This window comes from Gymnodraco acuticeps, unplaced genomic scaffold (genome assembly GCF_902827175.1).
Source record: "Gymnodraco acuticeps unplaced genomic scaffold, fGymAcu1.1, whole genome shotgun sequence".
Taxonomy (NCBI): Eukaryota; Metazoa; Chordata; class Actinopteri; order Perciformes; family Bathydraconidae; genus Gymnodraco; species Gymnodraco acuticeps.
Window position 1 is genome coordinate 37,614 of NW_022991632.1, and position 27,500 is coordinate 65,113.

At 42.6% G+C, this 27,500-nt stretch overlaps 1 protein-coding gene across 2 annotated transcripts; it reads left to right on the forward strand.

Moving 5' to 3' along the window:
- Positions 1-1,400: 1,400 nt before the first annotated feature.
- LOC117534224 lies at positions 1,401-3,705 on the forward strand. Of its 2 annotated transcripts, none has more exons than XM_034198402.1 (2): positions 1,401-1,945; positions 2,012-3,705. In XM_034198402.1, exons 1-2 carry the CDS (start codon positions 1,661-1,663, stop codon positions 3,056-3,058), a joined length of 1,332 nt encoding a protein of 443 aa, XP_034054293.1. In that variant the 5' UTR covers positions 1,401-1,660; the 3' UTR covers positions 3,059-3,705. The 2 variants fall into 2 exon arrangements, with proteins under 2 accessions (XP_034054293.1, XP_034054292.1); XM_034198401.1 differs by having other exon boundaries at positions 1,401-1,944; positions 1,978-3,705.
- Positions 3,706-27,500: the final 23,795 nt, after the last annotated feature.

The following is a 27,500-nucleotide window of genomic DNA, read 5'->3' on the forward strand; positions in this document are numbered from 1 at the left end:
ATTCTGAAAGAATGTGGTGAAATGTGCTAACGTGACGGCCATCTTTATGTTGGTGACGCGTATTGTGCGAGACGAGAGACCTGTAGTTCACTGAGCGGTTTCACACTAAAAAATGTGTAACTTCACAGTTTTACGACACATTTTTATTTTTTTGACTTGCAAAATGTTCTTTTAAATTGACAAACATCATATGTGTCATTCGTGGCACAATTGAAACGGGATCAAAAGATAACCTTTCTCTCTCCATTGACTTCAATGTATAATTTTCCACTTCCGGGGTCCCATGGAGGCTTTCGGAAGGGGAGGGACTTCGCCTCTCTATACCAAATAGGTACACTGGGGGCGCTATATTTTAAGAATTAATGCAAAATATCTTATCTGCCACATGGTGGCAGTTTTGAGTGGGTGTTGACTTTACTTGTATTACTGGCTCTGTCCACCAGGTCTAGAAATATTTCACTTTAATCTTATTTGGTGCAATAATTGTGGCAAAAGCCATACTCTTTTTTAGCCTCGAAATTTAAATTAAAATTCCGAATTCTTAAAAAAGGTTGAATTGTGAGATAAAAATCTGAATTATTTTCTCCCTTCGCTATTCTTTGAATACATTTAGAATGTTGAGATCTAAATCATAATTTATCTGAGAATGCTTAGTTTGAATTCAGAATTCCTAGGGGGAAAAACAGGTTCAAATTTAAATCTCAAAACTCAGATTTCAAACTAGAAATTCAGATTTAATTTTCTAAATGTATTCTCATAAATATGATTGTTTCCCCATATGGTAGGAGCTAAAATATGTTTTTGTCACGTGTGATGCCCCTGTGGGTTCATCAGTGGAGAGGGTGTGGCTGTCCTGTCTTGGCTGCATTGATTGCAGTGATTGCATTAACTCAGGGCACCTGGGTCTGGTGCTCTGCAGCTATTTTAAAGCCTCTCTGCTCCTCTCTGCTCTGGCGCTGTTTTCCTGCAGGCACCCGGCTCTGATGAGTATAACCAATGTGTTGAATTGACCAGTGTTGTGCAAATAAACACCTTTACCTACCCGTTGACATGTTGTGTCTCCTTTTTGTTGTGGCCTTTTGAGCCAGGTCGCAACAAATGGGGGCTCGTCCAACGGGTTATTTATTTAAAAAGTTTGTGTAGTGCTCATTGAGCAGCTGATTCATTGTTGTGGTCCAGCTGTGTGCTGGCTCTGCGCTGATATTTGGGGGACACATCATGTCTTTTGGGTTTCAGGATGCTTTAGTGTTTGACATGGCATCAGGTTTTGTGTGCCAATCAGAAGGTAAGATATTGCTGTTTGTTACGCTTTTGTAAAAGAGATTTTCCCCGCTAGGCTTAAGTGGCGTTTCCCCTTGGATTCCGTCTGTTGTTTTTTTTCATAGTGTTGTGGTGACGTGGTTGGTGTCAGCTGTTTTCGGACAGCTGTCTCGGGGGCACATCCGCGTGATTTCTTGGTGTTACCTGCGTGCAGGTCGCTCCATAAATCCGCCGGGTTCCAGTGCGTAATTACCCGCCGCAAGCCACATGAAGACTAGGTGAGATTAGGCAGATTTTGGTAAGGCAGTTAGGGGGGAATTCTCTGTTGGGTTTTGTCTTTTCGCCCAGGCGTGTTGACAGTTGAGTACTTTGCTTTCTGATTGGGTATAGGCAATATATTATGGCTTCTTTGTCAGCGTTTGTGGATGCGCCCTCAGTATCTTTCTTGGATGGTTGCCAGAAGGCGCAGTTGATCGAAATAGCAGAGCATTATGAAATTGCTGTTGTAGGGAGCAAGCGGAAACATGACATTAAAGCTGTCATCGTGTCATCTTTGTTTGAGCGGGGAGTGTTACAGAAGAGTGAGTCTGGTGTGGCAGGGGTCGGGCCAGTAGTGGTTCAGACAGCTGGTTTGACATTCGAACAGCAAAAGGAGCTTTTGGCCATGCAGTTTAATCAGGAGAGATTGCAGTTGGAGTTGAAATTGGAGCAGGAGAGATTGCAGTTGGAGTTGAAGTTGGAGCAGGAGAAGTTGCAGTTGGAGATGAGGGGTCAGCAGCAGGAGGTAGAGAAGCGTTTAGAGGTGGAGAAGGTGCTGGAGGTGGAAAAGATGAAATGTGAGGTGGAACATGCTAGATTACGGCTGATGGGAGAGGGCAAGTTTTCTCCAGGGGAGGATGGTGGTGCTAGGTTAGCATCAGGCAGTGGCGATATAATTTCTTACTTGCGATTAGTGCCAAAGTTCAATGAGCGTGACCCGGACATTTTTTTCACTCTATTTGAACACATAGCAGAGGCAAGAAACTGGTCAGATTCGGACAGAGTGCTGTTACTTCAGTGTGTACTCACTGGGCGAGCACAGGAAGCCTATTCAGCTATTTGTGGCGAAAATGCTTTGGACTATGCTAGAGTAAAATCAGTGGTGTTGAAATCTTACGAACTGGTTCCTGAAGCGTATCGTCAAAGGTTCAGAAGTGGGGTCAAGGGAGATAAGCAGACACATGTGGAGTTTATCCGTGATTTAACTTCTCATTTTCAGCGGTGGTGCGCGGCAGCAAAGGTTGCAAGTTTTGACGGTCTTTGTGAGCTCATTGTCTTGGAACAATTTAAAAACATTCTCCCTCAGCGTGTGGCCACGTATGTGAATGAACAGAAACCTCCCACCGCGTTTAGAGCTGCTGAATTAGCGGACGATTTTGTGTTGACACATAAGGGCAGTTTTGCGGAGAAATATTCTAGGGGTGATTGGAAACGTGGAGAAGACAATGGAGATGCCCGTGCAAAGTTTTCACCAGGCTCCTCCCGTAGATTTGCAGGTACAGGGCGACCCAAGGGGGCCAAAGTGGACCAATGTCACTATTGCAAAGGTGGGGGTCATTGGAAGGAGCAGTGTCCATTGCTGGAAACGAAGGGGAAGCCTCGTTTGTCACCACATGCTCCAGCCATGTGTTGTTCTGCCGTGGTGGATAAAAAACCGTTGGGTGTAGGCTCGGGCATGGTGCCTGATAAGAAGCCGGTTTGTGCCGACCCGGATGCGGGTTCTGGTTTTGAGCCGTTCATCACTATCAGTAGTCGGTAGTGACAAATATGTGCCGATTAAGGTGTTGCGTGATACAGCGGCTAGATACTCATTCATTGTTGAGTCAGTGTTGCCTTTTTCGTCAGAGACAGAAACGGGGGATTTTGTGCTGATGAGGGGCATGGAGATGGGCTTGATCCCTGTGCCACGGCATACAATAGTGCTGGATTGCGAACTGGTGCGGGGAGTTGTGTCTATCGGGGTGCGTCCCGCGTTGCCACTCGATGGGATACATATGATTTTGGGCAACGATCTCGCTGGTAGTGCTGTGTGGGCTGGTGTGCCACCGCCTGTGGTGGTTTCCAGGCCGGTGGCATCTGGGGAGCCAGATGAGAGTGGTTTGCAGTTTCCAAGTGTGTTTCCAGTTTGTGCGGTGACACGTGCACAGAGCCGTAAAATGTCTGCTGACCCACATGTTTCGGAGTGTAGCAAAAGTAATGTGGTACATGTGGTCTCACTGCCTGATCTCCCTTCGTCGGTGTCAAAGGAGGACTGGGTCAGGAGTCAGAGGGACGATTCATCTCTTTCTGCTCTGTGGACTGAAGTGTTGCCGGCAGAGAAGGTCAGAGACATAGCCCAGGGTTACTTTGTTCAGGGGGACTTGCTGGTGCGTAAGTGGGTGCCCTGTGTTGGTGATGCTGTGGGGGAGGCAATGTTTCAGGTGGTGGTGCTGAGTAGCTTTCGTGATGTGATATTGCAAACTGCGCATGATAGTGGGGGACATTTGGGGATAAAAAAAACCTATGACCGTGTCCTACGCTATTTTTTCTGGCCTCGGTTAAAGCGCGATGTTGCAAGTTATATTAAAGCATGCCACATATGTCAGTTCACTGGTAAACCAAGTCAGGTGGTGAAGCCTGCACCCCTCAGTCCCATTCCAGCCCTTGGTCAACCTTTTGAGCATTTGATCATAGATTGTGTGGAGCCGTTGCCTCCTTCTAAGTCCGGTTGTGCGTACATGCTTACTATAATGTGCCAGACTACAAGGTATCCTGCAGCGTTTCCCTTGCGCTCCATTTCAGTGAAGCCAGTAGTTAGGGCTTTAACCCAGTTCATCTCCACATTTGGGATCCCACGTGTGATTCAAAGCGACCAGGGTACCAACTTTACTTCCCATATGTTCAAACAGATTCTACAGCAGCTGGGGGTCAGGCATAACCGTGCGTCGGCTTACCATGCCCAAAGCCAGGGGGCGCTAGAGCGGTTTCATCAAACATTGAAGTCCATGCTGCGTGCTTATTGTATGGAAATGGGGAAGGACTGGGAGGAGGGACTTCCATGGCTCATGTTGGCGTCCAGGGAAGTCGTTCAGGAAAGTACAGGGTTCAGCCCTAATGATTTGGTCTTTGGGCATAAGGTGCGTGGGGTGTTATCTGTTCTCCAGGATGGTTTGGTTGAGGGTGAGCCACCTAAAAATGTAGTGGACTATATACAGGGCTTTCGTCATCGCCTGTATGTAGCGGTGGAAATGGCAAGGAAAAATGTAGCTGGTGCTCAGGCTAATATGAAGAGACTCTATGACCGTAAAGCCGAGTATCGTGAATTCAGCCCAGGGGATCAGGTGTTGGCTTTGATGCCACTGCAGGTTTCACCATTCAAAGCCAAGTTTGCCGGCCCGTACACTGTTGAGAGTAAAGTGTCAGATCAAAATTACCTGATTGCTACTCCAAATCGGAGGAAGTTGTCTCAACTGTGTCACGTCAACCTCCTGAAACCGTACTATGTTCGTGATACCGTTGGGGAGAGCTTCATGGTTAAAAAGTTGGGTGTGGGCCCCATAATGATGGTTGATTCTGTGCTTTCAGATCGAGGGTTGGCTGAGGAGTGTGATGTTAAGGCACCAGATGAACCTGTTATGTCTGGTAGGCTGAGGAATTCGGAGTCGTTATGCCAATTGGATCGCTTGTTGAGTCACTTACCGGCAGCACAGAGAGATGAATTGGCGTCTTTAATCGGGAAGTTTGTGGTACTGTTCGGCGATACGCCATCGCGCACAACTCTCGTGGAGCATGATATCGACGTGGGGGACAGTCCTCCAATTAAGCAGCGATTTTACCGTTGTCCTGCAGATAAGCGTAGGGTGCTGGAGGCTGAGGTCCAGTACATGTTGGACATTCGGCACATTAAGGGGAAGGACAACGTTGTGGCGGATGCTCTCTCTCGTGCCCCGGTGGGGTAGGGAGTCTCTCTGGCTCTGGATATTTGGTGTTGTTTCGGGGATCCCTTTGGGGCCTCCGTCTTAAGGGGGGGGCTGTGATGCCCCTGTGGGTTCATCAGTGGAGAGGGTGTGGCTGTCCTGTCTTGGCTGCATTGATTGCAGTGATTGCATTAACTCAGGGCACCTGGGTCTGGTGCTCTGCAGCTATTTTAAAGCCTCTCTGCTCCTCTCTGCTCTGGCGCTGTTTTCCTGCAGGCACCCGGCTCTGATGAGTATAACCAATGTGTTGAATTGACCAGTGTTGTGCAAATAAACACCTTTACCTACCCGTTGACATGTTGTGTCTCCTTTTTGTTGTGGCCTTTTGAGCCAGGTCGCAACAATTCTCATAAATATGATTGTTTCCCCATATGGTAGGAGCTTAAATATTTTTTTGTCACGATTTTAATGGTTTAATTTTGAAATTCTGTTCTCCCTGTCTCTTGTCTTCCTTCCTGTGTTTGCCCTCCTGTGTCTGAGTGTGTCAGGGAGAAAATAATTCAGATTTGTATCTCACAATTCTACCTTTTTTTAGCCTCAAAATTCCGAATTCTTAAAAAAAGGTCGAATTGTGAGATTTGTGAATGCCAGCAGGTTCAATTATGTTCAATATAAAACAGAACCATCAATGGTCAAAACAGTATAGTGAATTATTATCTCTTAGTATAAATGTTTGTTGTTCTTCTAGCAGTGTGTTGCAAGAAAGAATAACAGAACTTTACAAAGAAAAGAAAGAAAAAGCCCTAAATATTGACCTATGGAAGTGATGGATAGGGAAGAGGATAGGGTAACATGTGGGAAATGTTTTTTAGCTTTACATTTATGCAAAAAGTTACAGTTTATGCATCAGGAATATAAAGTCATAATTTGGAGTTTAAAATCTGAGTTTTGAGATTAATATTAAGAACTATTTTTTGTGTCCCCTCACAATTCATATTTTAAAATCTCAGAAATAAATCTAAATTCAGAAATTAAACATCACAAATCTTTTCATCCTCGGAATTCTTCACTTACAATTCAGGATTCTCAAAAGAAATCTGAATTTCAAGATCAAAATTTGACTTAGTTTCTCCCTTTGCAAATCTTTTGTCAAATTCAGAATTCCAAAAAAAAAATGCAATAATTGTGGCGTTAAAAGCCATACTCTTTTTTAGCCCCGAAATTCAAATTCCGAATTCAAAAAGGTTGAATTGTGAAATAAAAATCTGAATTATTTTCTCCCTTCGCTATTCTTTGAATACATTTAGTAAATACAAATACAATTGAAATAGTGCAAGAATTTCAATTGTATTTGTATTTACTTGTATTTTACTTGACTGAAGATAATTACTGCATAATGTCATGTGATCATGAAGAAAGGCTCTTTGAAATCAGTGATGCGGAGTGCGATGACATCATTGGTGACGTCATGCAGAATGTAGTGACATCATTCGTGACATCATTCGTGACATCACAGAGCCTCTCCTGAAAGTTTGCAAATAGAACTCAAATAGTGAACTCCACCAAGCAAAAGACTTGCAGTGCTTGCCCTGTGTAAAAAAGCTGATCGGCAGCTTTGATACCTTGCGGAGCATGATCACGTTGTGACGTCACTCCGAAGTGATGACGTCACCGATGAATACTTGAAATTATTATGGATTAATTACTAATCCCTTTTGTACTTCTGATAATAATTATTTATGTGTAATGCTTTAAATATACAAATATGTGCTAAATATAATTGTTCTAAATTTGAACACTAGTGTGTGACTGAATTGTATTATTTATAATGTATATACAATATGTCCACCAGAGTGCGCTATTATATTTCTAACTTTTGTCCACTAGGGGCGCTATATTTAATTTCCAGATGTAATACCAAATAGGTACACTGGGGGCGCTATATTTTAAGAATTAATGCAAAATATCTTATCTGCCACATGGTGGCAGTTTTGAGTGGGTGTTGACTTTACTTGTATTACTGGCTCTGTCCACCAGGTCTAGAAATATTTCACTTTGCTCTTATTTGGTGCAATAATTGTGGCAAAAGCCATACTCTTTTTTAGCCTCGACATTTAAATTTAAATTCCGAATTCTTAAAAAAGGTTGAATTGTGAGATAAAAATCGGAATTATTTTCTCCCTTCGCTATTCTTTGAATACATTTAGAATTTTGAGATCTAAATCATAATTTATCTGAGAATGCTTAGTTTGAATTCAGAATTCCTAGGGGGAAAAACAGGTTCAAATTTAAATCTCAAAACTCAGATTTCAAACTAGAAATTCAGATTTAATTTTCTAAATGTGTTCTCATAAATATGATTGTTTCCCCATATGGTAGGAGCTTAAATATTTTTTTGTCACGGTTTTAATGGTTTAATTTTGAAATGCTGTTCTCCCTGTCTCTTGTCTTCCTTCCTGTGTTTGCCCTCCTGTGTCTGAGTGTGTCAGGGAGAAAATAATTCAGATTTGTATCTCACAATTCGACCTTTTTTTAGCCTCAAAATTCCGAATTCTTAAAAAAAGGTCGAATTGTGAGATTTGTGAATGCCAGCAGGTTCAATTATGTTCAATATAAAACAGAACCATCAATGATCAAAACAGTATAGTGAATTATTATCTCTTAGTATAAATGTTTTTTGTTCTTCTAGCAGTGTGTTGCAAGAAAGAATAACAGAACTTTACAAAGAAAAGAAAGAAAAAGCCCTAAATATTGACCTATGGAAGTGATGGATAGGGAAGAGGATAGGGTAACATGTGGGAAATGTTTTTTAGCTTTGAATTTATGCAAAAAGTTACAGTTTATGCATCAGGAATATAAAGTCATAATTTGGAGTTTAAAATCTGAGTTTTGAGATTAATATTAAGAACTATTTTTTGTGTCCCCTCACAATTCATATTTTAAAATCTCAGAAATAAATCTAAATTCAGAAATTAAACATCACAAATCTTTTCATCCTCGGAATTCTTCACTTACAATTCAGGATTCTCAAAAGAAATCTGAATTTCAAGATCAAAATTTGACTTAGTTTCTCCCTTTGCAAATCTTTTGTCAAATTCAGAATTCCAAAAAAAAAATGCAATAATTGTGGCGTTAAAAGCCATACTCTTTTTTAGCCCCGAAATTCAAATTCCGAATTCAAAAAGGTTGAATTGTGAAATAAAAATCTGAATTATTTTCTCCCTTCGCTATTCTTTGAATACATTTAGTAAATACAAATACAATTGAAATAGTGCAAGAATTTCAATTGTATTTGTATTTACTTGTATTTTACTTGACTGAAGATAATTACTGCATAATGTCATGTGATCATGAAGAAAGGCTCTTTGAAATCAGTGATGCGGAGTGCGATGACATCATTGGTGACGTCATGCAGAATGTAGTGACATCATTCGTGACATCATTCGTGACATCACAGAGCCTCTCCTGAAAGTTTGCAAATAGAACTCAAATAGTGAACTCCACCAAGCAAAAGACTTGCAGTGCTTGCCCTGTGTAAAAAAGCTGATCGGCAGCTTTGATACCTTGCGGAGCATGATCACGTTGTGACGTCACTCCGAAGTGATGACGTCACCGATGAATACTTGAAATTATTATGGATTAATTACTAATCCCTTTTGTACTTCTGATAATAATTATTTATGTGTAATGCTTTAAATATACAAATATGTGCTAAATATAATTGTTCTAAATTTGAACACTAGTGTGTGACTGAATTGTATTATTTATAATGTATATACAATATGTCCACCAGAGTGCGCTATTATATTTATAACTTTTGTCCACTAGGGGCGCTATATTTAATTTCCAGATGTAATACCAAATAGGTACACTGGGGGCGCTATATTTTAAGAATTAATGCAAAATATCTTATCTGCCACATGGTGGCAGTTTTGAGTGGGTGTTGACTTTACTTGTATTACTGGCTCTGTCCACCAGGTCTAGAAATATTTCACTTTGCTCTTATTTGGTGCAATAATTGTGGCAAAAGCCATACTCTTTTTTAGCCTCGAAATTTAAATTAAAATTCCGAATTCTTAAAAAAGGTTGAATTGTGAGATAAAAATCGGAATTATTTTCTCCCTTCGCTATTCTTTGAATACATTTAGAATTTTGAGATCTAAATCATAATTTATCTGAGAATGCTTAGTTTGAATTCAGAATTCCTAGGGGGAAAAACAGGTTCAAATTTAAATCTCAAAACTCAGATTTCAAACTAGAAATTCAGATTTAATTTTCTAAATGTATTCTCATAAATATGATTGTTTCCCCATATGGTAGGAGCTTAAATATTTTTTTGTCACGGTTTTAATGGTTTAATTTTGAAATGCTGTTCTCCCTGTCTCTTGTCTTCCTTCATGTGTTTGCCCTCCTGTGTCTGAGTGTGTCAGGGAGAAAATAATTCAGATTTGTATCTCACAATTCTACCTTTTTTTAGCCTCAAAATTCCGAATTCTTAAAAAAAGGTCGAATTGTGAGATTTGTGAATGCCAGCAGGTTCAATTATGTTCAATATAAAACAGAACCATCAATGATCAAAACAGTATAGTGAATTATTATCTCTTAGTATAAATGTTTTTTGTTCTTCTAGCAGTGTGTTGCAAGAAAGAATAACAGAACTTTACAAAGAAAAGAAAGAAAAAGCCCTAAATATTGACCTATGGAAGTGATGGATAGGGAAGAGGATAGGGTAACATGTGGGAAATGTTTTTTAGCTTTGAATTTATGCAAAAAGTTACAGTTTATGCATCAGGAATATAAAGTCATAATTTGGAGTTTAAAATCTGAGTTTTGAGATTAATATTAAGAACTATTTTTTGTGTCCCCTCACAATTCATATTTTAAAATCTCAGAAATAAATCTAAATTCAGAAATTAAACATCACAAATCTTTTCATCCTCGGAATTCTTCACTTACAATTCAGGATTCTCAAAAGAAATCTGAATTTCAAGATCAAAATTTGACTTAGTTTCTCCCTTTGCAAATCTTTTGTCAAATTCAGAATTCCAAAAAAAAAATGCAATAATTGTGGCGTTAAAAGCCATACTCTTTTTTAGCCCCGAAATTCAAATTCCGAATTCAAAAAGGTTGAATTGTGAAATAAAAATCTGAATTATTTTCTCCCTTCGCTATTCTTTGAATACATTTAGTAAATACAAATACAATTGAAATAGTGCAAGAATTTCAATTGTATTTGTATTTACTTGTATTTTACTTGACTGAAGATAATTACTGCATAATGTCATGTGATCATGAAGAAAGGCTCTTTGAAATCAGTGATGCGGAGTGCGATGACATCATTGGTGACGTCATGCAGAATGTAGTGACATCATTCGTGACATCATTCGTGACATCACAGAGCCTCTCCTGAAAGTTTGCAAATAGAACTCAAATAGTGAACTCCACCAAGCAAAAGACTACCAAGTGCTTGCCCTGTGTAAAAAAGCTGATCGGCAGCTTTGATACCTTGCGGAGCATGATCACGTTGTGACGTCACTCCGAAGTGATGACGTCACCGATGAATACTTGAAATTATTATGGATTAATTACTAGGGCTGTCAGTCGATTAAAATATTTAATCGCGATTAATCGCACATTTTGTATCTGTTCTAAATGTACCTTAGAGGAATATTTTTCAAGTTTGTAATACTCTTATCAACATATGAGTGGACAAATATGCTTTATGCAAATGTTTATTATCATTTGAACATTACAAATATTCGCCTCAATTCAACCTGGAACCTCTCTCATTCAATAATACAATACAAAGTGTGTGTGTGTGTGTGTGTGTGTGTGTGTGTGTGTGTGTGTGTGTGTGTGTGTGTGTGTGTGTGTGTGTGTGTGTGTGTGTGTGTGTGTGTGTGTGTGTGTGTGTGTGTGTGTGTGTGTGTGTGTGTGTGTGTGTGTGTGTGTGTGTGTGTGTGTGTGTGTTGCGGCTTTCACACCAGCGCTTTTCCCTTTCTAGCTTCGAGCTAGAGCTTTTTTTTTTTTCTGGTTCAGCTCCGGTTTCCCTTTTCTGCTCCCGCTCTGTTCACACCGCCCAGCACCCGACTGGTGCTGCCGCTGCTGCGTCATGACGTCACCGTTTACATAGCTGATTTGCTCTCCAACGGCGTTACGGCGCTCACAACAACAACGGGGAACTGCGTCGGCTCGATGATCGTGTTGCTTTTAATCACACGAAGCCAGAATAAATTGAATAACGACTTCTCCAACCTTATACTTTGCTCCAGAGTGCCGTGTTTCATTGTTTATTAATGTGTTTCTGCTGCAGTGTTGGCTGCTCTTCCACAGGAGTTTATTCTCCTCCGTTAGCTCCCGGTTAGCTGACACTGCAGCGGCCGCTCTAAAGTATTCACTGTCCGACTCACACAAGCAGCTGATACATATCCCCAGTTCCCCTTAGCCTAAGTGAATGTGTGTCAGTTTGAATTGACGCTGTTTGGCATCACAACGCTGTTATGAAAGTTTCTCTGGTATAAAATGGGTGATGTTAGCATAGCAACCGAAGCTAAACTGACTACTTGCTATTGCTATCCTATTGTGGCATAAACCGTTTTCTACAGGCACATTTTACCGGCGTATTTTTATTATGATTCTACTTGTGATAGTCGGACACGAAAACCTGTGCAGCCCATGTATTGATTCCATCCGATAGCTGCTATAATACAAAACAACACGTCTGCCTCTCTCCACAATGATCAATAACAGTGAACGGATGGTCAAAGTAAGGTACAAATAAACAGAATCACACGAAGCCTGGTTAGTGTTGCCTGACTTTATAAAGTGTGTTTATAAGCACTACTGCTTGTAGGCAGGCATGACAGTCGACCCATGTTCAGGGGAGGAGGGTTTAGTTTCCTGCACGCCTCGACGTAAGAGAGACGTAAGCGACGCCACCTCTTAGCTCCGAAGCTCTTGCCTCTAGACCGACAATTTTTTGGAGCTGGAAGTGAACCGGATTCCGGAGCTAAGAGCCGGCGCCGCTGCGGTGTGAACAGGAAAAACCGGCGCTTTTCAGGCTCCAGCTCCGAGTCGGAGCTGAAAAAGTGCTGGTGTGAAAGGGGCATGTGTGTGTGTGTGATGGATCGTTGGAGCTATGTGCAACTCAAGGCATATGCTCCAACGGGAGCTGCCTGGACGCTGCAATCATGTTGCGCGCACTATCCGTGCTGAGTGTGCTGACTTTTCGTACAATGTCCCACTGTCTGGCTACCTGCATAAAGTCAAGTGCTCGGCGCAGTTGTCGGCGAAATGTCCTTATTATTGTTTTTTTTATTTATTTTTTTGTACATTGTTATAATTATTAATTTGAGTGAGGAAAAAAAGGAGAATATATATATATTATTGTTGTATGTTTTTGTTTCTGACATGTTCAATAAATTGACTAATACATTTAAAAAAAATGTTGCTCCTCTGTTTTCATTTAAAAAGCTCCTTATTTCTGTTAGCGCAGCTAACTAGCACCAGATGCTAACAACAACAATACACGTAAGGTCTCTCTCTCGCTCGCGCCACACATACACACATCCTCCCGATGGCCAGTCAGGGCCTGCCGGTGAGCGTGGAAGTGTGGTGTGCCGCAAGCGGACGGCAGGAGCGGGGCTGTCTGAATCAGCTTGTAGATGGTATTTTTAAATCGATGCACTCTGAAACTACGGGGCGGCCGAGGGCAAAAAATACACATATGTTAAAATAATTAGTGGCGATAACTTTTTTTGGCGTTTACGCGCTATTAACGCGTTAACTTGACAGCCCTATTAATTACTAATCCCTTTTGTACTTCTGATAACAATTATTTATGTGTAATGCTTTAAATATACAAATATGTGCTAAATATAATCTAAATTTGAACACTAGTGTGTGACTGAATTGTATTATTTATTATGTATATAATAATATACAATATGTCCAACAGAGTGCGCTATTATATTTATAACTTTTGTCCACTAGGGGCGCTATATTGAATTTACAGATGTAATACCTAAAATGTCCACTAGGGGTGCTATACTTAATTTCCAGATGTACACTGGGGGCGCTATATTTTAAGAATTGATGCAATATATCTTATAGAGTCCTCTTCCGGTGGACCTTCATGGGACCTTATTTCGGAAAAAAATATGTATTGAAGTCAATGGAGAGATTATCTTTTGATCCCATTTGAATTATGCCACGAATTACACATATGATATTTGTCAATTTAAAAAATAATTTTGCAAGTCAAAAAAATAAAACTGTGAAGTAACACATTTGTTTGTGTGAAACGCTCAATTAACTACATCTCCGGTCTCGCAGAACAACACACGTCACCAAGATGGCCGTCACTACTGTCTTGTCAACAAAACGATTGACTACCCTTACTATCACCACGATGAAACACGTCCAGAAGAATGTCATGCAAAGCTGCCTGCCTGCCTTCCTTTGATTCTCTCTGAACTGCCTGGTCTTTCTAATGTTTAATGTCAACCATTTGTGCAGATAGCATGAAGTAGAAAAGATCGGCGATCGCCGATGCTAGCATTAGCATTTCTCCCCCGGGCTTAAATTGTGTATTATAGAATGATCACACCGGTGACAGTACTACTCTTACTGTTTAACATTTTGGGTTACTTAATGTTACTTCATATTAAGGCTAATACAAATGACAAGGCTGTAATGCTAACTAACGTGCTAGCTACTAGCTAGGTAGCTAACTTGATCCAGCCACTCCTGGTCCTTTCATCAGACGGGAAGCGAAAGAACGAGCAAGACCCATTGCTGGTATGATAACAACCTGGTACTAAGCACACAGGCATCTTGTTAAAGTTATCTTATCTTAGCCAGCGCCATATAGATAGATGATATCTATATGGTGCTGATCTTAGCTATCTCTTAGTGGAGGAAAACAATTGTGACATCACTTACTCTGGGATTTGTAGTCTTTCTAGTTGCGTATTTTTCATAGTCTTATATTTCAACAGTTTTACGACAAACTGTGACTTTTTTGACGTGGAAATTATTTTTTAAGATTGACAAACATCATATGTGTAATTCATGGCACAATTCAAACGGGATCGAAAGATACGTTTTCTCTCTCCATTGACTTCAATACATGATTTTTCCAAAATAAGGTCCCATGGACCCGGAAGTAGATGGGCGTGACTTCGCCACTCTATGACAGGGGTGGCAGTTTTGAGTGGGTGTTGACTTAACTTGTATTACTGGCTCTGTCCACCAGGTCTAGAAATATTTCACTTCGCTCTTATTTGGTGCAATAATTGTGGCGATAAAAGCCATATTATTTTTTAGCCTCGATAGGCCTACATGTTTCCTGTTGTGCTTAGCGTCTGCGTCGGACCACTCTCTTGCGTCTACGAGCAGCGAGGGACTTTTGAGGTCTCCTGCATCTGCGCACAGGGCAAGCGGCTTGTCTGTGTTTGCTTCGCATCGTCAAAAAACGTAAACTCTGAGGAGGAATGGGGGGTCTATTTGCGTGTGTGTGTGTTCTGTGTGTGTGTGTGTGTGTGTGTGTGTGAGTGTAGCTGTTTGTGTGTATGTGACAGAACAGTTTGTCGCTGGGGTGTGGGGGTCGCCTATAATCCTGAGGGCCGGATCCTCCTGAGCCGCTGGGCCTAGAGCCAGAAAGCTCCGTCCTGGTGATATGCTGTGCAGTCCTCACCACCCTCTGTAGAGTCCCACGGTTGAGGGCGGTGCCATACCAGGCCGTGATGCAGCCAGTCAGGATCTCTATGGTGCACCTGCAGCAATTTCTTATCAATTTATGATTTTGTAAATGTGAGTGTAGTTAGACAATTGTAAAATGTATTATCTGGATAGCGAAATGTAGAATGGATCACATTTGGGATGTGGTCGGTGAGTCGCATGACCACAGTCAGGTCAGAAGGCATTGCCATGGTAACGCATGCCTTTGGCATAAACTACAGGGTTCAAAAGGCGCGCACGGTAAATGTTTGTCTTTTGTGATATGTGTGTTAATATTTAGTGTGTGCTTTGATTTCGCTAATGTGTTAGGTGTTACGATATAATGTAAACTTTCGACTGTTCATTTCTTATAGTTTACACGTTGTCTTCGGAGAATGAGAGCAAGAGAATAAACCTTCAAAAGACATCAGTATGTTCGTGGCCTTATTTATTGGACCGGTGTAGCTACACTCTCTATGGTGCATATGTAGCAGTCAGGATGCTCTCTATGGTGCACCTGTAGAACGTCAGGATGCTCTCTATGGTGCACCTGTAGCAGTCAGGATCCTCTCTATGGTGCACCTGTAGAACGTCAGGATGCTCTCTATGGTGCACCTGTAGCAGTCAGGATCCTCTCTATGGTGCACCTGTAGAACGTCAGGATCCTCTCTATGGTGCACCTGTAGCAGGTCAGGATGCTCTCTATGGTGCACATGTAGCAGTCAGGATGCTCTCTATGGTGCACCTGTAGAACGTCAGGATGCTCTCTATGGTGCACCTGTAGCAGTCAGGATGCTCTCTATGGTGCACCTGTAGAACGTCAGGATGCTCTCTATGGTGCACCTGTAGCAGGTCAGGATGCTCTCTATGGTGCACCTGTAGAACGTCAGGATCCTCTCTATGGTGCACCTGTAGCAGGTCAGGATCCTCTCTATGGTGCACCTGTAGCAGGTCAGGATGCTCTCTATGGTGCACCTGTAGCAGGTCAGGATGCTCTCTATGGTGCACATGTAGCAGTCAGGATGCTCTCTATGGTGCACATGTAGCAGTCAGGATGCTCTCTATGGTGCACATGTAGCAGTCAGGATGCTCTCTATGGTGCACCTGTAGAACGTCAGGATCCTCTCTATGGTGCACCTGTAGCAGGTCAGGATGCTCTCTATGGTGCACCTGTAGCAGTCAGGATGCTCTCTATGGTGCACCTGTAGAACGTCAGGATCCTCTCTATGGTGCACCTGTAGCAGGTCAGGATCCTCTCTATGGTGCACCTGTAGCAGGTCAGGATGCTCTCTATGGTGCACCTGTAGCAGGTCAGGATGCTCTCTATGGTGCACATGTAGCAGTCAGGATGCTCTCTATGGTGCACCTGTAGAACATCAGGATCCTCTCTATGGTGCACCTGTAGAACGTCAGGATGCTCTCTATGGTGCACCTGTAGCAGGTCAGGATCCTCTCTATGGTGCACCTGTAGCAGGTCAGGATGCTCTCTATGGTGCACATGTAGCAGTCAGGATGCTCTCTATGGTGCACCTGTAGAACGTCAGGATGCTCTCTATGGTGCACCTGTAGAACGTCAGGATGCTCTCTATGGTGCACCTGTAGAACGTCAGGATGCTCTCTATGGTGCACCTGTAGAACGTCAGGATGCTCTCTATGGTGCACCTGTAGCAGGTCAGGATGCTCTCTATGGTGCACCTGTAGCAGGTCAGGATGCTCTCTATGGTGCACATGTAGCAGTCAGGATGCTCTCTATGGTGCACCTGTAGCAGGTCAGGATGCTCTCTATGGTGCACCTGTAGCAGGTCAGGATGCTCTCTATGGTGCACATGTAGCAGGTCAGGATACTCTCTATCACATTCTGCATGATGTCATGTGATCACCAGTGAAGAAAGGCTCTTTAACATCACTGATGCAGAGTGCGATGACATCATCGGTGACGTCATGCAGAATGCGGTGACATTTTGTCTAGGGCTGTGCATCTACACTGGTCTCACGATTTGATTCGATTACGATTATCCTGTCAACGATTCGGTTCAATTCGATATCCCGATGCATCACGATTCATACCAATGCGTTGCATCCTCAATTTTCTATATTACTGCACATGGCTTATTTTTCATCAATGCATACATGCAGTAAATACATATGAACTCTCTTTTTATTATTTAGAAAGTGCTTCAGAAATCAATAACATAAATGTCTTGACATTAATTTATAAACCAAAATAAATGAATTGTATAGGTCTAGCCTCTGTGTGTGAAGTTGTTCCATCCTCAAAAACAAAACAATAATGCTTCTGCAGTCTAGCTGCAGCTTCTAGCAACGGTCTTCTGTTAAAGAAAGGACACTGAATGTCCTGAATGTGGCATCACACACAGGACCTGAGTCTGAACACAGCAGACAACAGGAGTATTTACAATAGCATATACAAACAAAAATACTGCACACTTACATTCTGTGTCTTACTGTTACATAAATCCCATGAATGTATGAGATTTAATTAGCTTCATTATATCTCAGTGATTAAAGGTGGGGTAGGTCAGTTTCAGAAACCGGCTCGAGTGCACTAACATTTGAAAGTACACAGCCGAAAAGAATCCGCCCCTTCCTTCAGACTTCCTTACAGAGCACCTCCTCCAACACACATGAACGCGCACATGACTTAGGTTGGCTATATAGTTCAGGGGTTTTTGTAAACCATACAAACAGATAATTACCTGTCCAAGAGAAAAAGAGCGACCACGGCGTCAGATTTCAACTCGGTGTGTATGGGGGTTATTCCCTATCTTTATTCAAGAGCGTGGTATTTAAATTTGAGAGCATACTTTATTGAGTTCCTCACTCAAACCCTGTCATCGCACCAAAGACAAACCAAAGAGTAACCGCCCTTACGGGACGCTGTAATAAGTAAAGCGAACGCACCCGCAAGGACACCTGGCCTCCTATTGGTTGAGGGATTTTGACAGGATTGTTGCACAAAAGTTTCGAGCACGCACAGAATAAATCTGAGAGCAGAACAAATCTGTAAGCAGCAATATATCTGAGTGCAAGCGTACAGTTTGAGCAGAAGCAGAGCACATCTAAGTGCAAGCAGGCACTATTTGAGTGCGAGGACAGGGTTTGAGGGAAATAAATACATAAAGTATGCTCTCAAATTTAAATACCACGCTCTTGAATAAAGATAGGGAATAACCCCATAGGTGTGTTCCATCAGTAGTCGCCATCGTTGAAAAGCAACTCCGATATTGACTCTGGTTTGAATTCTCCTAGTTTCCACTTTGTTTTTGTTCCTAATTTGCTCAGTTACATTATTTCTTTTGCCACCAGTCGACGATGTTGAACCTAACTCTGCCATGGTGAAAGTGGCCGCCTGTTGCTGGCGAGTCATTGAAGTACTGCTGCAATGCACGCCCAATGACGGCACGCCCAATGAGGGCACGCCCAATGACGGCACGCCCAATGAGGGCACGCCCAATGAGGGCACGCCCAATGAGGGCACGCCCAATGACGGCACGCCCAATGACGGCACGCCCAATGACGGCACGCCCAATGACGGCACGCCCAATGAGGGCACGAGATACATTTGTGCGTGCACGAGATGGAAGGCTGACAGACAGGGCGGCAATCCAATCCGTTTAGCCGGCCCGGCTAAACGGATTGGTTGTGCTTTTTACAGTACTACGGCTTCAACAGATGACATTTTTTTATGGATTTTTTGTCAAAGCACTTAAGATATTCATTGCTATCGGGATGTTAAGAGCATTCCATGGAATATAACAAAAAGTGTATCTCGAGCCGGTTTCTCAAACTTACCTACCCCACCTTTCAGTGAATAATAAAGTTTCTATCGGGTCACTATCAGCCTGTCACTCATTATTTTCAGGGCGGGGTTTGGAGGAACAGAGGAGACGGTGATCGCGGAAGCTTTTTTCCTCCTGCCTTCACAAACTTTACACACGTATATATCGTCTGAAAATTGCTAGAGGACATTCATACTTTGCAATCCAAGACTTAATTAAATCCACCAAAAACCTGACATGATTGTAACGCGATTATTTTTGAAAAACATAAATCCCTGTGCCGCAGCGACACGGAGTGATTCAGAGCGGGTCCTTCTGCTGTTGGTTCTGGACTGGTGTTCTTGTGTTGGTGGATAAAGCAGACTGCTCCGTGTTTGGTGTTGCTGTGCCGCTGTCACGTCTGTTCCCTGATCTCTGCGTCACCGACCGATTTGATATTAAAGTGACAGAAAAAAAAAACGTTATAGTAAAGCCGCGGCCGGAAAATCAAGAAGCAACGTTACTATGCTATAACCCAGGGGTGCCCAACCTTTTTTGAACCGAGAGCTACTTTTAAAGTTGCCAGTCTGCCGAGATCTACTAGTCCAAATAGAGAGGCGTAGCCATTACTGACAGCCTACTACCAGGTAAATACACACTTCTACTTAGGGCTGTGCGATTATGGCAAAAATCATAATCACGATTATTTGGGTCAATAATTGATATCACGATTATTTTGACGATTATTCATTGACCATTTATTGAACTTTAAAACAAATAATATTTCACCAATAAACAAGATCAACAAATATGTTGGAGCACACTTCCAAAACCATACTAAACATATATTATTAATATGATAAATAAAAATAGAATATTAGACCAAAATAAATTAAATCAAATATGATGCAGTGCACTGTCACAACCTACTGAACACTCCTTAACATATAGCCAACATTTTGGTAAAACATATTCAACATATTCCACTCAGTTAAACGTTGAAGGCTGGCCAACCGTCAAAGTCCAGAAGTAACGGCCCGTCCACAATACAGCGTCTGCAGCGTCGACAGCTTCAATCTGCCCATTCACTTTGAATGGGGTGACGTCACGTTGCCGCTTTTTTTCGCCGAACTGAATTGTGGGTAGCAGAGCGGTCCGTCTCCGGCGTCTCACCCCCAAAACACACCAGGAGCGTCTGCGCCGCATTACGTTGCGGCTGCGCCACGCTGCGACCTCAGACACACCAGACGCGTTTCAAAACGTTGCGTAAGCGGAGCGTCGTGTGTGCAGCCTCGCAGTTGTTGTTGATTTTGGAATATTTCCTGGACATTTGTACTTCTACAAGTAAGTAGGCTATACGTAGTTAAATGGTTTATGTTTGTGTCTGTTTAAATCGTGTTTATTGTTGTTATTTCCTATTTTGTTGTGTTGTAGACTACAGACACAGTTAATAATAATTGTAATATTCCAGTTATAAACGACATGAATCAAAGATGTGTTGCTGTATTTTAGTGGTAAAAAAATATGCATTCATCATCATAATTATTCTATATATCATTTACAGTGCCTGTAAACCGGAGGAGAACGCTGGCATGTATTCTCCTACTTGAAAGACTACGGGGGGATGGGGGGAGGAGTTTACCTTACGGCTGCGCCGCGGCAAAAATAGGATTCATCCTAATTTTAGAGAAGCGCTGCGCCGAGCCGCTTCTGGGACGCGTCTGAGCCGTAACCCGGCGCGTGTGGTGTAATAGCACCCATTGACTAGAGTGGCCGCGATCCTTACGACCGCCGCGGCGCGGCCGTAACGCGACGCAGACGCTCCTGGTGTGTTTTGGGGGTCAGGCGACAGAAGTTCAACAATGTTCAACTTCTGACGCCGGAGACGCTGGAGTAGCCAGCGCCAGCCAATCAAATCCCGTTTCGGAAAATCTGACAGCTCAAGCCGTAGCCAATCAAACCGCGTCTAAGCTGGGAGAGACATCCCACCGTTCATTTCTATATTTCAAAAAAAGATGGAGGAGAAACTAATTATCGCCGTAGCAAATCACCCGGTTTTGTATGACCAGACCCTCTTCACCTACCGGGATACAAACCGGAGGAACCAGGCATGGAGGGAGGTGGCAGAGACAGTGGGTGAAACTGGTAGGTTTTCGCCTGTTTGGGGAGTTTATATATATATATATTGCTCCCATAAAATCCCCGCGGGTTTTTGCTTTGTATGTCGGGGGCGGGAGATTCATGTGATTGGTTGTTGGTTGTGTTGCTTGACTAACATCCCCAAGCTTCAGACACGCCCAGCTCCAAGCTTTTTTTGAAGCTGTAGTGTGGACGCTCCGTAACAGGAAATAAATGTTGAACTACAATTTAAGACCAAATAAAAATGTTTAGGCCACCATGGCAAATGCTGGTAGGGCTGCTCATGCATCTCTTAAAGATTTTTTGCAAGAAACACCAGCCTGTTTACATGGTCTGGTTTCAGAGATGAGCGCAGGCAGGTGACGATATTGCCACCTGTACTGAAGACCCTCAGCCACGCCCCGACACATGGGGTGACGCCGGCCAATCACAAAGCTTTGATGCGTTCAAGTGCATTATTCTGGCACAGGAAGATTATGTTACAGGACATAAAACAGAATATTGTTGTTCTATTTTTAGACACATCTCGCGATCGACTGGTTGGGCACCCCTGGGCTAGACCATAGGTCTGTTGTGGTAGCAAAGTAGTCAGCTGAAGCCACATCTCTCTCAACTTCCCCACGGCATTTGTCACATAATACCGAATGAAATAATACAGAGACGGCATCGCGTAACGCTTGTCCAACGTGTTGACAAGTTGCTTAAAGCCCTGGTTGCTAACAGTGCTAACTGGGCACATATCTTTAGCGATGTGAAATGTAATGGCACCTGTAATATCTCTGTGTCTCTGCGAGCTCGTCGCGTAGGCCGTTGCTCTGTACAATGCGTCCTGAATCGATGACTGTGATGATGTGGTGGATGAAGTCGAGCGGGCATCTGCTTTTTGTTGTATTACTGCCTGGTCGTATTGCACTTTGTGGTTGTATTTCAGATGATTAAAGAGATTGGGTGTGTTAGCGTGTGGTGCCAACACAACCTGGTAACAAATCCTGCACTGTACTTTGTTTTGCTCCACGTCGGACTCCTGAAAGCCAAAGTACTTGCAAATACTGGAAATAGTTTGACCCTTCTTTTTAACGAGTTGCTGCTCTTGTTCTGACATCTGCGCTTGCGCTGAACCCTCACAACACATGTCACTCCCACGTGGCCGAGTGGGCTTTTAGGGAGGGGCGAAAGCGCACCCAGCAAAATAATCGTATTTTGTCAATTATGCTGTTTTCATAATCGTCGCAAGCCATAATCGTAATCGCGATTAAAATACGATTAATTGCACAGCCCTACTTCTACTTGTATAAAACTGACCTTTGTACGATTAATACTGCAGATCCTTTATCTTACCTCTTTCTAATCTACACACATACAAGTATTTAACTGAAGTGACACAACAGTGTTGTTGATACGGAGTTGGAGTTTATTCACACGTCACTACAGTGGGTAATGTTTTCAAGAAACATTGAACAGTGCTGCCACATATGACACAGGAAAAAAGAAAATACTCTGAACCCTTTCTTTGCCATTATATAAAAATAGTGTTGCTACAAAAGTATAAATTAGGCTTACTAATAAGACAACTCAGATCTGAAGCTACACAGGAATCTGCTGCAACAGTGCAATAAAAAAGACAAAATGAATAGAATCAAACCCTTTTTTTGTTGCATTTTAGTAGATTATAAAAATAAATGCCTTTAAAATAGGATGCAAGCAACACTAGTTTATTAACCTGAATTGATAATAGACTATAATCAATTTAAACAGAACACATCTTAATGTTTGCATTCTTATACCATTTTGTATAATAATTATAATGACTAAGTTCAAACTAAAACTTACAGCTGATTAATAACGGTATCTAACTTGAGTTTTTATTTATTATTATTATATCAAAAACCTGTTGAAATGCTACTGTTATTTTTACTGTCCCCCAAAAGCGCGCCGGCAGCCTCCAGGAATGCTTCTTTCACAACTTCGCCGTCTTTGAAAGACTTCATGTGTTTCGCAAGAACGTGACTGACACGATAAGATGCTCTGGTAGCAGCCTTGCTCTTGTTGTTGGGCCTGGTAAAAATGGACTGCTGTGCATTTAGCTGTCCTTTCAGGCCCCTCCCCTTTTGGAGCGTAGGGCAGAATTAGGAGGGAGTTCCGTCTCTTAGCGTTTGTGCACCGTTTTTAAATGCCGCTCCTAAATTACTCTTCTTCGATAAAGCCACGCTCGCATTGCAGATGAGACAGATGGACTTTGAATTGGAATAGATACAAAAATAATCATCCTCCCACTCGGAGTGAAAATTTATATATTTTGGGCTTTTTTGCTTCTGCCATAATTGCGGTCTTGTGTGTGTGCGGACTGTCACTCCTGTTGACACGGACAACGTCAGCGAACTAGTGCCCACTGCCCACCAGCCACGCCCCCACACATGGGGTCACGCCGGCCAATCACAAAGCTTTGATGCGTTCAAGTACATTATTCTGGCACAGGAAGATTATGTTATAGGACATAAACGATAAAACAGAATATTGTTGTTCTATTTTTAAACACATCTCACGATCGACTGGGAATCTCCCCGCGATCGACCGGTCGATCGCGATCGACCGGTCGGGCACCCCTGCTATAACCTGTAAGAGAATATTTTAATCTGACCTGTTTATAGAGTTTCTTATGGTTTCTTAGAATCTGTGATACTGCAAACATCTGCTTGTGGTGTTTAGTAAAAAACTCCTCTGTAAGTTGAGGTCACAGGTCAAACGCTTCTCCCATATCCTGTGGGGGGAGGGTTGAGGCCTGTCTGCATCTCTTTGAGACAAGTAGATTATTGTCTCCCATCTGCTATTGATTAGGTAAATGCGGGCTTCTGTGGGCCCGCCTCTCCTCGTGTTGCTGGATGCTTGGAGGCTTTTTGGCAGAGATGATTGGGGTGGACCACAGGAGGGTGGGAAACTAAGATGATCTCCCCGGCCGTATTGTCTGTACTGTGTTCAATAAACTCTCAGTGCTTTGGCTAACGACATTCCAGACTCCTTCATTCTACCTCAACATTGCAACAACAGAGGTTTATCTTCACATAACCGATTATCTTCCGTCACTGCATCGATACCGAATCGTCCACGTCCGCATCGCAATGCATCGTAGAAACGATTATTTTCAACACCGCTAATTTTGTCCCAATTTTAGTTTTGTCTGTCTTGTAATGGTTTTATTTTTAAATTCTGTTCTCCCTGCGGGTGTTTCTCAATCACGTGTAGCACATGTCTGCCGAGCATCTTGCTTCAGAAGCGAGGCAAGAATACTTCCTGGCATTCGGAAAACAAAGAGTGGAACAGGCTAGCAAGTGTGCGTCATATGAGAGGCCCTGCCTTACATTTTCCGCCACAGATTTGGGGAAATTGGTCCGTGCGCAAAGCATTGTGGGGATTTTAAGACGTGGAGTCTACACATGTGCAGCCTCGAAATTTCTCCAAACGAAGTACTCGGTAGAATTCCAAGTATGCTGGACAATGGAACAGTACTTCGGCGGCACTCGATGACAATAGTGGCTCTGCAGAAGCTTTACTCGCGATCGAGAAACACCCTGTGTCTTCCTTCCTGTGTTTGCCCTCCTGTGTCTGAGGCTGCTTCTCAGGTCGATTAAATGAAATCCTTGCTTCCCTCACTTGCGTCGTTTCCCTGCGTTTAGTCCGTCCCACCAGGGAAGCATGGAGGGACGCAAGGAAACCACGAGAAGCAGGGAAATGAGTTTTAAGAGCAATGGGACGTCCTTTCCGCCAAAAAAAGAGCACCGGGTCATTTGAAACAAAGCGCATTTGCGTACCCCGAGAGAGAGATAGATAGATAGATAGATAGATAGATAGATAGATAGATAGATAGATAGATAGATAGATAGAGAGAGAGAGAGAGAGAGAGAGAGAGAGAGATATATAGATATAGATATAGATATAGATATAGATAGATAGATAGATGAAACGTGTAACCCCGGTTACACGTTTCATTTGCCCTGTACGATGGGCGCTGTAAGTGATGAAAATGGGGGATGTTGGCTTATCTGGCGCCCGCAGCTCACAGCCAAAATGCGAGTGAGAGAGGGAGGGTGGTACCAGCGCTGTTGTTATTATAATCTGGTGCCGTGCTGGCTGCTCTAACGGAGATAAGAAGAAGATGTTCTGCAATAATGTGGAGGGAGAGTCCTCTCCAGTCAGACTGATAACTACAGCTCAATGAGGTAAAGGACTCTTAGTCTAAATTCAAACGGTTTGGTCACAATTTATGTAAACACATATTTCCAAGGCACTCCTTTGTAATTATTGGGATAAACAGGTTTTAAATCATTCCAATGTATACTATAGGACAGTAACCAAAAATATCCTTTAAAACTGGAGAGATAAAACAAATGCATAAATAAATGTTAAGGTAAAATAAGATATGAATGAACAACACAAATAAAATAAGTTACATTCATTTGTTATTGGCTATGGTAGGTTATTGGTTATGTTCACATACTTATTTGATTACATCCACTTGTCTAAGATGACAACAGAGACTTTCGACCCAAAACCAGCTGTTGACTTGTGGATGCAAGCAGCTAATCACAGACTCAACCAGAGAGAAAGTAGTAGGCCTACATCATCAGCTACCATGTCTGACAGAGAGGAAGACAGTGAGGAGAACAGTCAGGAGGGTAGTGATGACAGCTTGTAGGATTACTGGTCGTGCTAATGTTGTCTTGTGTTCACCTCTGCATGCATGTTCTGTGTTCACCTCTGTGTGTTCTGTGCCTAGTGTCTGGCAAATAAAGTCAAGACCCCCTCAAAAGTTACGGTTTATTTCATTTTAAGGATGAGCACCAAGCAACATCTCCAGGTGCTCCTTTGAGAACCAGGGCAAAAAAGTTATGTGCACCCCTGCTTATGAGACTGTTCTGAGCCCTTAGAGCAGTGGTTCCCAAACGGTGTGCCGCGGCACACTGGTGTGCCGTGAGGCAAGTCCGGGTGTGCCGTGGGATTTTGTGACAAGTTAACCATACGTTATTATTGCAATATACAACTACACACAAATAATTATTTTTTAATTTACTATATCAGTACTTTGTAGGTTTATATGTACGTAATCTGCGCGACTTGTGCGTCCATATCTCCACGTGCAGTGCTGCATAAACATGGCTGAGTCAGCGATAACTTTCGAGGGGTGGGAGGTATGCCCATTATTTTGAGTTCGTCCGAAGAATAGACAGGAATGTGACGGTGAGGTGCAAACTGTGTCCAGGCCAGAAGCTGTTATCCACTGCTGTAAACACCACGTCAAACCTCAACAAGCACCTGCAAAGAACACATGCTAAGGTGAAGCTACCGCACACGCTATTTGTTGTTTGTTTATATCACGAAGTCTGTTCTTCTTCTCTGTCTTCCGGTTGTTGCCTGTTTTGAATGACAAATACACACTACCGCCGCCTGCTGGTAAGGAAAGTTATTGCCACTCACACATGCGCAGTTCGTACGTGCTCGGCTAGTAAAGTAACGAGTAAAGTAACGATTTACTTTATGTAGATAGTAACGAAGTAGTGTAATATATTACTTTTTTTTAAAAGTAATATGTAATATATTACATTTTTTTAGTAACGACCCCATCTCTGGAGTTGGCGTTCTCTATTCTGATTTACATGAAGAACAACAGGAGGTCACGGCTCTCTGTTGAACAGGACTTGGGAGTGGCCCTCTCCTCAGTGCCACCAAGGATAAAAAAATTCTGCGCGCCCCGACAGGCACATGTATCTCACTAATTCGTAAGTCGGCAAAATATTTACAATAGCACATGTTTCAATGCTGATTGCTGAAATGTTACATTTATAATGTGTAGTTCAGGACCATGGACAATGCAGCTTCCTTGCATTGACAGTTCTCTGTGCTGAATTTCTGCTGAGTTTCCTTTGCCTCGTTTTTTATGTTGTGACCTGTCTGGTTTAAATGAGTGTGTTGCTGCTTTGATGAAGCCTAATTTGATAAAGTTTCAAATTAATTTCTGAAATAATTCGTTAATAAATATTTCATGAGTAATATAGTTGTCTTGGTCACATTTTATTTGGCATTAGTAAATAATTATGCACATTTACAGATATTTTACATGATATGAGTGATAACACGTGTTATAAGGGCTATTTTGCACAATAGGTGTGCCTTGAGATTTTTACTTGTCCTTTGGTGTGCCTTGGGCACAAAAAGTTTGGGAACCACTGCTCTAGAGGGTCGCTGTCATTGATGCGTTTTGCACCCTGGGCCGCTGTTTTGATATTCTGCTGAAGTATACGCTGTGACGTAATATCTCTTCTTTTTTTTCGAGGGAAGGGGGGTCAGAGGGCCTAGGTATAAAAGTCACGGCTCGCCACTGCCCCACAGCACCCCCAAAATAAATCTCTGGCGCTGCCACTGAGCCTGCAACCCCGGTTTGAAGAAGTGTGCTGTGCAAAACAGGCTCATTGCAGCCACTAATGGTGCATTTCCACTGCAGGGCCTCGCACAGCTTAGTAGCCTACGGTGTAGTTAGGCCTTGGTAGGCCAGTCTCACTTTATGCTGCGTTTCCATTACAGATTAGGAACTGGGGTAGTAGGCCTAACTATAGTAACGCAGTGTAGGCGGAGCCGTGAGGTCATCTTCAATGCGAAACACAAATCAGCCGTTAGC